This window comes from Alternaria triticimaculans (genome assembly GCF_023758025.1).
Source record: "Alternaria triticimaculans strain BMP 0046 chromosome Unknown scaffold_2, whole genome shotgun sequence".
NCBI classification, from domain to species: Eukaryota; Fungi; Ascomycota; class Dothideomycetes; order Pleosporales; family Pleosporaceae; genus Alternaria; species Alternaria triticimaculans.
Window position 1 is genome coordinate 1,176,408 of NW_026055959.1, and position 11,758 is coordinate 1,188,165.

The window sequence follows — 11,758 nt, forward strand, 5'->3', positions numbered from 1 at the left end:
CCATGGAGAGTATGCATATGCGGAATCAGCATCTCAACGAGTGCTCTATAGAAATCGGAGTGAATAGCAGAGTGAATGCTCAGTTGTTGTTATTACAAAATGTCCGCGCTGCGTCATTCACTGAGCTTTGCGACCCACCCCGTTGACATAATCCCACACTCACGCGCACTTCGCTATACAACATTGAAAATTCATGTCCTGCAGTCCGTATCCTTCTGACTGCGTGATACGAGCACGAGATCTTCAACATCGTCTCTTCCATTCTGCCGCTCCAAACCGCAATCGCATTTTCGCAACAGCGCTTCTCCACCCACTAGTATCACGCGACTAGAACATGGCCTTGCCTACACCGAAAATCGTACCCAAGGCCTCTGCGCTCTTCTTGCCGTACGAGATCGAACTCTACCAACGCTGGCGCAAGTCCGCCTTTGGTATCGCTGTTGAAAACGATGACGATGTCCTCCTACCCACCGCGTTTGAGTACATGGACTTCATGGAGTGGCGCGCCAGACAGTGCTCGAAACTCGACGGGACTCAAGAAGCGGAGAGGAAGTCTCCAGATCCATCATTTTCGGGATATGTATTAGCGGAGCGATGTGGACACCCTCTACATCCTGGAGATCCACGTCCAGATGCTCTAAGACAACCAAAGGACGAAATAGAGGAGGAAGGCGAGGAAGAAGGCGAGGAACAGGATACGATTGCTTGGTGTTCAATGTGTCTTTTGCAGATTCATCTCAAGCTGCTTGCCGAGTTATGGGATAAGTGGTTGAACTCCGGCGGCCCGTGGCGTGTCTTACGTCCCGGCTCCACAGCGGAAGGCTGGCAGATTGCCAAGCGAGCATACTATATGCGGAAGACCAACCTAGTCAACGTTGTCGATAACTTGGAGGATGTCGCGCGATTGGAAGATACCTGGGAGGCTGCGCATCCCGCTGCGGACGTGGAGGTCGTTCGTGCGTACAGCGCCAAGACGGCAGTGGATGTGTATGCGAAGGGTGTTCAGTTTCCTGCACGCGTAGCAGGACCGGATGAAGTAGCTCCCCGAACACCAACAGGCAAGGAACGAAAAAAGCGCCTCTCGTACTCACCAGACACACCGGAGGATACTCGTCATCGCTCTAGTGCCGCTTTCGCTCGACGCTGCCTTGCCTACGACCCTGAGTCACCCCATCGATGTCCTGAAGAGGATGGATGGGCTGAGACATCGTTCAAGAACAGCTGGGAGTACAATGTACGGCAATGTCGCACCCTGCTATGCAACAAATCGCCCAATGAACCCGACGTCACTTACCGCGAACTCGCCGACGAAGCTTCAAAAGATACCCTCATCAACGGCATCGAAGAGTGGCTCGGCAAAATGCAAGATGATTGGAAGCAGCCCTGGGTTGACATTTTGCTGGCTACAACCGAAATGTTTCTTGTCTGGCAAGATCCGCGTCACGACGATGATGCTGACACGGATTTCAACAACTGGGACAGGACTGAGACACTCGTGGGCACCAACCTAGAAGCTTATGCGCGGCAAATTGGCGATATCGACGAGGAGGATGAGACCGAGCTGGTACAAGCAGAGGTGACAGAGGACTTCTTCGACCAGGATTCCGTTGCGTCTGACTCCGACTCCGACTCAGATGAAGACGAAGACGAGCTCCCTGATCCGATGGATCTAGAAGAGGACGAGGAAGTAGCCATCAGTGTAGATGAATAGGAAACGCCAGCTCGGCTACACAGCGCAGACGCTGGAGCAGAATCCTTACCGATGCTTATCCAGTCGACATGTAAATTCTTCAGAGCAAAATGACAAGTAAGGAAATTATGAGATAATCAGCCTTGACATGTGGTAATAGGTATGCAAGACTACTTGTCTCGAACACAAGTCAGGTATCAACGCCCAATAAAATGATAAATCCGCCAAAACGTGCCCGGACTTTACATGACAATACAGCAAGAGTTTTGCTTCTTAGCCTGTGACTGTGTTAGCATGACCGAGCTTTTAGTTGCCAGCTCTTGAACACTCACCTGTGTGTAGAACATCTTGCTCGATGCACTCAGCTCATCACTCTTCTGAACTAGGTTGTCAATCTTCTCTCCTCGCTCCAACACACTCTCGATGGTCTTGTGTAGCACAATCTTGGTCTCGTCCAACTCTTTTTGGATCTTCATTATGCTGTCGGCCTGTTGTGGGTCTTGGTACTTGACGATGTAGTCTTTGAGCTCGGGGTAAGACATGTTGGCTGATTCGGTCGCGTTGGCGAAAGCGGAGCGCGGGTATTTGGAGAGGAACTCGTCGCAAACTTTGGAGAGAAGCTGGTGGGCTACGAGGGAGGGGTATTCGTGGTCGGTGATCATGAGACCGCACACGCCTTCGGAACGGCCGTAGGCGTGGAATGTGTAATCTGGACGCGCTCGATTAGCATATGTCTGCGCATGAAGCGGCTACGCTGATGAAGGACGTACCTGACTCCTCGACATCCTGTCTTTGCCCTGGTAGTGTCCTAGAAGCGACTGTCTTTGCTGTGAATGACATCTGGACTGCTATCAGCTTGTGTCCCTCGGTCCGTGTGACCTGCCACAACTCTGGCTGTGCGGTGAAGGTGACGTACGAACTCTCCGACGCTTCCCCGTGTGAAGCGGCCGAAGCTGGACAGATCGCGCTCGGCGCAAAGTTCGATCGCGGGTTTGGTCTCATTCTTGAGGATCTGTACATGGTTAGTACTCATCCGAGACTGGAAGCGGCGGTGAATGGGCTCCTACACCAATATAGAGGACCTTCATATTGGCGGCGGGTTTATTTTATTCGTGAGGAAGGTGAGTGGTGAGACTGGTAGGGCAAGGTTGTGTAGCTTGTATGCGCGTGGTAGGGTCGTGGAGAAAGGAAGCCTGGAGTCGTGGCCCGAGATAGCACTCCTGGCGCCAGCATGCGTCTCATGGTCGGCGGAACCAGCATGTGGCGCGCTGATTATGTCATGCCGCTAATGCGCGGGGGCGGGGCAGGTCCAGCCGAATCCAGGACACTCACCCATCATCGATTCTGCCAAGCCTGACCCAGAGGCAATCACGCTTTCCATCGTGAAGAGCGCTCCACCGAGCGCACCTGAATCAGATCGACCGCCAACGTTCGGAGAAGTTGTAATAATGTCGCCCTCCGTCGAGGACGCCCAGGCGCAATGGCTCGAGCAGCTCGATGCCATGCGCAAAGCCATCGCCGAACTCAATCTCCCTGCCGATACTGAGAAGGCGCCAGCCTACGGAGACGACCTCGATCTCGATGATGATGACTTCTCTGGAACCGTCAGCGGCGAAGATATCTGGGACATCATCAGCGACGAGTATGAAGAAGAGTTCAGCAGTGATCACCTCGACCAATTTCCCGATGGCCAAGTTGGTGGCGAGGCTTACAGCCAGCAATGGCTCGCAGAGAAATGCTCTTCAGTAGCCCAAAGTGGTTCCGGTCTGGATTCTGGAGCGTTGAAGGAGCAGATCACCGCGATCCTGTCAAGTGACAGCAATGGTGAGGCTTCATGCCAATACTCGATTACTGCAGCATACTAACTATGCACAGACGAAGAGCTACAGATGATGCTCGCAGACATTGTTGGCTACGGAGAGTTGGACCTTGTGGCCGAGCTCATATCGCATCGCAAGGACATCATGCGATCCTTGCATAACCCTACTCCCGCTCAAAGCAATGGTGCCATGGGCCGTTTACAGACCCGAGCCGAACGCGAAGAAGCGTTGCGCCGGGCGGATTGGGAGCACAAGACTGCCGCGTTGGCACCTTCTATGGACCGAACAGGTCCCCAGTATCCTCACGTTTATCGGACTCACGAAGCCGGCAACAAGCTCTCGGCTTATGGCAAGAAGTACGCGCTACCTCCAGATACTGAGCATCGCGACAACAACCTGTATGAAGAATACGAAATCCCCGCAGTTCCGGTAGGTACTGTCGGCGTCGGCCGAAGGCTTCTCGAGATCCAGGAACTGGACGGCCTCTGTCAGCGTACCTTCAAAGGCTACAAATCCCTTAATCGCATGCAGAGTCTGGTGTACCCAGTCGCCTACAAAACCAGTGAGAATATGCTGATCTGCGCACCTACTGGTGCTGGTAAAACAGATGCTGCCATGCTCACCATTCTCAACACCGTGGCCAAGAATGTTGTGCCGAACCCGATCGACGAGCCTGAGGCGACCGACTTTACAGTCATGATGGAAGACTTCAAGATCATCTATGTCGCACCCATGAAGGCGCTCGCTGCTGAGGTCACAGACAAGCTTGGAAAGCGCCTAGCGTGGTTGGGTATCAAGGCTCGCGAACTGACTGGTGATATGCACCTTACCAAAGCCGAAATTCTGGACACCCAGATCATAGTTACCACGCCAGAAAAGTGGGACGTGGTGACGAGAAAAAGCACTGGAGACACCGAGCTGGTACAGAAAGTACGTCTGCTCATTATCGATGAGGTTCACATGCTCCACGACGAGCGCGGCGCTGTATTGGAAAGCTTGGTAGCGCGTACTCAGCGACAAGTGGAGAGTACACAATCACTCATCCGGATTGTCGGTCTCTCTGCGACCTTACCCAACTATGTCGACGTAGCCGACTTTCTCCGAGTCAACAAGATGGCCGGTCTGTTCTACTTTGACGCTTCATTCCGTCCTGTACCTTTGGAGCAGCACTTCATCGGCGCCAAGGGCAAGCCAGGCACAGCGAAGTCACGTGAGAACGTGGAGAGAGTGGCTTATGATAAGGTCGTCGAAATGCTCAAACGGGGCCACCAGATCATGGTCTTTGTGCATTCGAGGAAAGACACCGTCAAAACAGCCAGGCGATTATACGACATGGCTATGGAAGAACAGTGCACCGATCTATTCGATCCGCAGGACCATCCTCGTTACGAAAATGCTGTACGCGATATGAAGCAGTCAAAGGGCCGAGAATTACGCGAGCTACTTGGAAAGGGCATGGGTACTCACCATGCTGGTATGCCTCGTTCTGACAGAAACCTGATCGAGCGCCTTTTCGCTGAGGGCGTTCTAAGAGTGCTCTGCTGTACAGCGACATTGGCTTGGGGGGTCAATTTACCCGCGGCAGCCGTCCTCATCAAGGGCACCCAAGTTTACAACGCACAAGAAGGTAAGTTCACCGACTTGGGCATCTTGGATGTTCTGCAAATTTTTGGTCGTGCCGGTCGACCCCAATTCCAGGATACAGGTATCGGCTTCATTTGTACGACACACGACAGGCTGGATCACTACATGCGCGCCGTAACTGAGCAACAGCCTATCGAATCCAGATTTTCCGCAAAGCTCATAGACAATCTCAATGCCGAGATATCACTTGGTACAGTGACTACTGTCTCTGAAGCTGTGACTTGGCTCGGTTACTCTTACCTCTTTGTACGGATGCAGAAGAGCCCGCTGATGTATGGCATTGAATGGAATGAGATACGCGACGACCCACAGCTTGTCGGGAGACGTCGAAAGCTTATCATCGATGCCGCACGAATCTTGCAGAGAAGTCAAATGATCATCTTCAACGAGACCACAGAAGACCTGCGAGCGAAAGATGTCGGGCGTATTGCGAGCCAGTACTACGTCCAGCAATCAAGTATAGAAATCTTCAACACAATGATGCGACCTCGTAGCACAGACGCGGATGCTCTGGCTATGGTCAGCATGAGTGGCGAGTTCGACCAGGTACAATCACGCGAATCCGAGGAGAAGGAGCTTTCAGCCCTCAAAGAAGAAGGGCATGTGATCACACAAGTCAAGGATGGGTATGCTACTTCGCATGGAAAGACAAACTATCTTCTCCAAGCTCACATCTCGCGAGCACGACTGGAAGATTTCACCCTGGTTTCAGACACGAACTATGTGACCCAGAATGCAGCACGTATCGCGCGTGCGCTATTCATGATTGCGCTTAATAGGCGCTGGGGTTACCAGTGTCAGGTACTGCTAAGTCTTTGCCAATCTATCGAACATCGATGCTGGTCTTTCCAGCACCCACTGCATCAATATGAGTTGCCGCAGCCAGTCTTGCGCGCGCTCGATCACAAATATCCGTCGATACAAACCCTGCGCGAAATGGATGCAACGGAGATCGGAGACCTAGTACATAACAAGAAGATGGGTGGCGTCATCTCAAAGCTCATGAACAACTTCCCAACCTTGAGCATTGAATCTGAGATCGCTCCGCTCAACAGAGATGTGCTCCGCATCCAGCTGTTCCTCACGCCCGACTTCGTCTGGAACGATCGTCACCATGGTACTTCCGAATCATTCTGGATCTGGGTCGAGAACTCGGAAACATCTGAGATTTACCATCACGAGTTTTTCATCCTGTCGCGCCGAAAGCTCTACGATGATCACGAACTGAACTTCACGATCCCACTTTCTGATCCTTTGCCTACGCAAGTATATGTTCGCGCCTTATCTGATCGATGGTTAGGCGCCGAGACTGTCCATCCCATATCCTTCCAACATCTCATTCGGCCGGACACAGAGAGTGTCTATACCGATCTGTTGAATCTTCAGCCTTTGCCGATCGCTGCTTTGAAGAACCCACTGTTGGAGGAAGTATACGCGCAGCGCTTCCAGTACTTCAACCCTATGCAATCGCAGATCTTCCATTGCCTATACCATACACCTGCCAATGTCTTGCTTGGATCGCCGACAGGTAGTGGCAAGACTGTTGCTGCGGAGCTCGCAATGTGGTGGGCGTTCCGTGAGAAGCCCGGCTCGAAGGTCGTATACATCGCCCCTATGAAAGCACTTGTTCGCGAGCGAGTTCAGGATTGGGGCAAGCGTTTAGCTGGGCCAATGGGCCTCAAGCTTGTTGAGTTGACTGGTGACAACACTCCGGACACACGCACAATTCGGGATGCCGATATTATCATTACAACGCCTGAGAAATGGGATGGTATCAGTCGTAGCTGGCAGACTCGTGGATACGTTCGGCAAGTCAGTCTAGTCATCATCGACGAAATTCATCTACTGGGCGGTGACCGTGGGCCAATTCTGGAGATCATTGTCTCTCGTATGAACTATATCGCATCACAGAAGAAAGACGGGTCAATCCGTCTTCTTGGCATGTCCACTGCTTGCGCTAATGCGTCCGATCTTGGAAACTGGCTTGGTGTCAAAGAAGGCTTGTTTAACTTCCGCCACTCTGTGCGTCCGGTACCGCTGGAAATCTTCATCGATGGCTTCCCGGAACAGCGAGGCTTTTGCCCGCTCATGCAATCGATGAACCGACCTACTTTCCTGGCAATCAAAGCTCACTCACCGGAAAAGCCAGTTATCGTCTTCGTAGCCTCCCGTAGACAGACTCGTTTGACGGCTCGCGATTTGATCAACTTTTGCGGCATGGAAGATAACCCAAGACGCTTCCTTCACATGTCTGAAGACGACTTGGCACTCAATCTCGACCGAGTAAAGGATGACTCATTACGCGAGGCACTGAGCTTTGGTATAGGCCTGCATCACGCCGGTCTTGTCGAGACTGATCGATCGCTCTCAGAAGAACTCTTCGCGAACAACAAGATTCAAATCCTAGTCGCCACTAGTACACTTGCATGGGGCGTGAACTTGCCAGCCCATCTTGTCGTAGTCAAGGGTACGCAGTTCTTCGATGCCAAAACAGAAGGGTACAAAGATATGGACCTCACGGATGTGCTGCAAATGCTGGGTCGTGCCGGACGTCCTCAGTTCGATGACTCTGGTATTGCGCGTATATTTACGCAAGACGCCAAGAAAGAGTTCTACAAGCATTTCCTGCATACTGGATTTCCCGTCGAATCGTCTCTGCACAAGGTGCTGGACAACCATTTGGGCGCCGAAATCTCTGCAGGTACTATTGCTACAAAACAAGACGCGCTCGATTACCTGACCTGGACTTTCTTCTTCCGCCGGTTGCATAAGAACCCGTCATTCTACGGATTAGAGATTTCAGCAGAGGAGCACAACACGATTGCCGCGCAGTCCTTGGCCAACGACTATATGGTCAAGCTGGTGGAGACCTCCCTCAGTGAACTGGACGAGTCCTCTTGCGCTATTGTCGAGCCTACAGGCGAAGTTGACCCAACACCACTCGGCAAGATTATGAGTTACTACTACCTCAGCCACAAAACGATTCGCTACCTTGTGAAGAATGTCAAGCGCGACGCAACCTTCGCCGACGCTCTATCATGGATCTCTCACGCCACCGAATACGACGAGCTGCCTGTTCGCCATAACGAAGACCTCATCAACGCCGAGCTTTCGAAAGCCCTTCCTATTTCCGCGGACGACTTCGGCCTACCCCTGTGGGACCCTCACGTCAAGTCATTCCTACTTCTACAGGCGCACTTCTCGCGGATCGACCTGCCAATATCCGATTATGTCGGTGATCTAAACAGTGTGTTGGATCAGAGTATCCGTATTGTACAGGCATCGATTGACGTACTCACTGAACTGGGTTACCTCTCTTCATGCGAGACAATGATCACGATCCTCCAAGCTATCAAGTCAGCGCGCTGGCCAAATGACGGGCCGTTATCGATATTCCCAGGCGTGGAAGTTGAGAGTGAAAAGAAACGTCTCGAGCACCCTAAGGCCAGTCCGAAAAATCTCATTGAGACAACTACCGCATCGCCCGCGGTGCTTGAACGTGCAGCCAAGTTCGCTGGAGTCACACCTACTGGAATTAAGCGTTTCATCGAGCCAGTCTCTCGTTTGCCCGTACTGAAGCTCGACCTGGGCAACGTCAACGCGCTCGCCTTGGATTTCAAGATCTCTCGCCAGAACCCGGCTAGAATGCAACAAGGCGGTATACGCATCTTCGCACCACGCTACCCCAAGCCGCAGACGGAAGGCTTCTTCGCTATTGTCTCGTACTCTAGTACTGACGAGATCATCGCTCTGAAGCGCATCAACTGGCCCGACCCCAGTAAGAATGGCAATCGCGGACGGGGTGGACGCGGCGGAAATGCATCTGGGGGCGCACAGTCGAGATTGCAGGCTTCAGCCAAGGTGTCATTGCCGCCTGAGGCACAGGGCAAGAAGGTCGACATCAGCGTGCTCAGTGATTCGTACCCCGGTATGAAATGGAAAATTGGGGGTATTGATGTACCTGAGGCGCCTATTGTGGACGCTTATGGAAAGGGGAAAGAAAAGGCGTAGTGTTGTAGGTCGCCCGCCAGGCCATGACAATTCAAAGTTCAAGTATATACAATTATGACGCCTGGATATAACAGTTGATATGATTCATAACAATAGTCACTGCACTGTCTCATCATTCTCCCTTTCCTCTCTCTCCCTTTCCTCTCTCTCCCTTTCCTCTCTCTCCCTTTCCTCTCTCTCTCTTTCCTCTCTCTCCCTTTCCTCTCTCTCTCTTTCCTCCCTCTCCATCCGATCAAGATCACTTTTATAGTCCACAACATCAACATGCTCTTCTCCCAACAAACGCCTCCCTTGTTCGTACGCCGTCTTATACAAAAGCATCGCATCCGCTCTTCTCCCGGCCTTTTCCACTGCAAACCCCAACGTCCACATACTCTCCACCGTCTCCTGATGTTTCCTGTCTAGATGGGTTTCCCTCGCTTCCAACGTCCTTTCTGCCACTTCCTCCGCTTCTTGTACAGCAGCAGGCGTGGCTTGACAAGCCAGACTGTATGCAAACTCGTTGGATATCTGCAACATCTTGGGATGGTCTCCAGGGAGAAAGCGTGCGTATCCGTCCAGTGCTCGCCGGAAAGACGCTCCTGCGTCTGCATACTTGTGTTGAGCGACCAGCGCTCTCGCGATCCTGACAAGGGTATCGCACACCTTAATATCGTCGTGGGAGAGTGTGCTTTCTTTGTAGGTGAGCGCTTCGTTGAGGCGCTTCAAAGCTTCCTCAGGTCGGTCAAGCGTGTGAAGCTTTAGACCGAGAAGTTCAAGGTTATGGCACCACTCGGCATCATAGACGTTGGAAGGTGTATTACGATGCCTGAAGGCGCCTTTCCATGCTGTGTAGGCTGATTCGTGGTAACCTTCAGAGTGGAAAACGTATCCAAGTGCATCGGCGTGCTTTTGAATTGAGGCTGAGCTGAAGAAGCTAGGAAGCCAGTTCCAGGACATGGTATCTTTTGGCAATGATGCGCGAAGGGCAGCGCCACGATGAAGGGATGCGTGGGATTGACTTGCAATGAAGCTTTGAGGATGAAGAGAAAAGAGTCATAGAGATGGATCAGGCGTGTCAGAACAATGAATTTTTGTCATTGACGATAGATGAGTGTCTTTTCGATCACTCACATGTATGCTATCAAGTCCGCCGCTGCTCTTCACGTCCGCGCCGCGCGACATCTGCCAGCCTTTGTTGGAGACCTGTTTGTATGCTTTGCCTCTCTATCCTCCCCCCCGACACAGTCCTTCGTGCCTCTACTTCTTATCTTGGGTATATGTACATGATTCGTAGCGATCGCTTCGTGTGAGGCTGTCTTTGGGTGGCCGCGTAGCGATGAGTGTATGAGGTAGATCGCTGTGGATCAGCTCAGTCGTCGCCAAAGACGATGAAGCTCGCTTCTTCCTCAATCTCGAAGTATGCGCAGTCACTGTCACTGAATTCGCTTTCGCAGTCAGAGTTGTCCTCGTCAGAGTCAACATCTTCCCAGTCACTGTCTCCATCATCCTCCTCGATCTCGCAGGTTGAGTCAAGGACGGCTTGTGACTCCTCTGCCTCAAACCGCGAAGTAATGTTGCTTGACTCGTCTGTTGAGCCGACATGATGTATCTTTCCGTGAGAGTAGTCTTCCGAATCCTCTGAGACATCATCTTCTTGTTCCCCTTCCTCAACAACTGTGTGTTTCCCAGGCTCGTAGCGCGGCGATCGCCTATGGAAGTACGGATTGGGTCGACCGGGCTCGAAATCGGTGTCCGGGGCAAAGACAACTGCAGCCTGTTTGTTCGATCGCGGTCGCTTTTCTAAGCAACCCGTAGTCTCTGACCAGTATAGCTCCACGGCCTTCGCTGCGGTTCGCACGTCTTCGTGCGCGACCTCTGGATGCTGCGCAGACCATGAAGCTTCTTCTTCGGCCATGAGCTCAAGTCTCGATAGCTCCTTAAGTGTGCCGATCTTCCCCTTGCACCAGGCTCGGTAAACGGTGTGTTGGTGTTCTGAGCTGGTGAGTGTACAAGATGGCGCGCAACCGCCTGCGCTTTCGAGAGCCTCTGACAATACATTCATGTATCTGATGTGCAGGTCGATGATACAGACGGGACATCGTGATTGTAGCTGGCCGGCTGCTATAGGGTGCATAGGATGCTGACATATCGATGCGACTGGCGATTCGAAGGAGAATGACGTTTCCGAAGAACGTCCGTGGGTAATGTGACCGGAGATGTCGTCAAATGGGTCTGAGAAGTATCCAGAGTCTTGTCGTTTCAACCACTGGTGGAAGTCTTCATATTCGCGTGCTGTGGGGATGTAGCCTTGCTCAGCTGGCCTAGTATTCGTGTGCAAACATTGCCATCGCTTGTACTGCTTCAGCTCGCGGGGCGGCATGATGACGCTCGCGGGTATCTTGGTGCAAGCCATGGTGGCGTCGTGTGTTGCGTGGTAAGGGCAGGTCAGTGACCTGCAGGTAGAGAGCCGGACTTGTGGTGCCGTAGACGTGTCGCGGGGCGATGGAGATTGACTGCTGTTGGTGTGTATGCTAGGAGTGTTCACAGTCTCGTCCGACAGATGTAGTGCGTGTCCAGGTGGTCCCTGAGGAAAGTCACGGGTGCAGCACTA

The 11,758-nt window shown here is 52.4% G+C and overlaps 4 protein-coding genes across 4 annotated transcripts; 2 read left to right on the top strand and 2 right to left on the bottom strand.

The window, feature by feature from the left end:
• Positions 1-2: 2 nt before the first annotated feature.
• J4E78_002070 (uncharacterized protein) lies at positions 3-1,711 on the top strand (the record flags this gene model as incomplete). The annotated part of the gene is made up of 3 exons (XM_049362720.1): positions 3-9; positions 52-59; positions 332-1,711. 3 exons carry the CDS (start codon positions 3-5, stop codon positions 1,709-1,711), a joined length of 1,395 nt encoding a protein of 464 aa, XP_049225312.1.
• Positions 1,712-1,932: 221 nt separating this feature from the next.
• J4E78_002071 (uncharacterized protein) lies at positions 1,933-2,778 on the bottom strand (the record flags this gene model as incomplete). The annotated part of the gene is made up of 5 exons (XM_049362721.1): positions 1,933-1,968; positions 2,023-2,399; positions 2,461-2,584; positions 2,607-2,702; positions 2,758-2,778. The coding sequence occupies 5 exons, from the start codon at positions 2,776-2,778 to the stop codon at positions 1,933-1,935; spliced, it is 654 nt and encodes a 217-aa protein (XP_049225313.1).
• A 360-nt stretch (positions 2,779-3,138) lies between these two features.
• J4E78_002072 (uncharacterized protein) lies at positions 3,139-9,165 on the top strand (the record flags this gene model as incomplete). The annotated part of the gene is made up of 2 exons (XM_049362722.1): positions 3,139-3,514; positions 3,566-9,165. 2 exons carry the CDS (start codon positions 3,139-3,141, stop codon positions 9,163-9,165), a joined length of 5,976 nt encoding a protein of 1,991 aa, XP_049225314.1.
• Positions 9,166-10,516: 1,351 nt separating this feature from the next.
• Positions 10,517-11,560, bottom strand: J4E78_002073 (uncharacterized protein; the record flags this gene model as incomplete). The annotated part of the gene is made up of 1 exon (XM_049362723.1): positions 10,517-11,560. The coding sequence occupies one exon, from the start codon at positions 11,558-11,560 to the stop codon at positions 10,517-10,519; it is 1,044 nt and encodes a 347-aa protein (XP_049225315.1).
• Between the last annotated feature and the right edge of the window lie 198 nt (positions 11,561-11,758).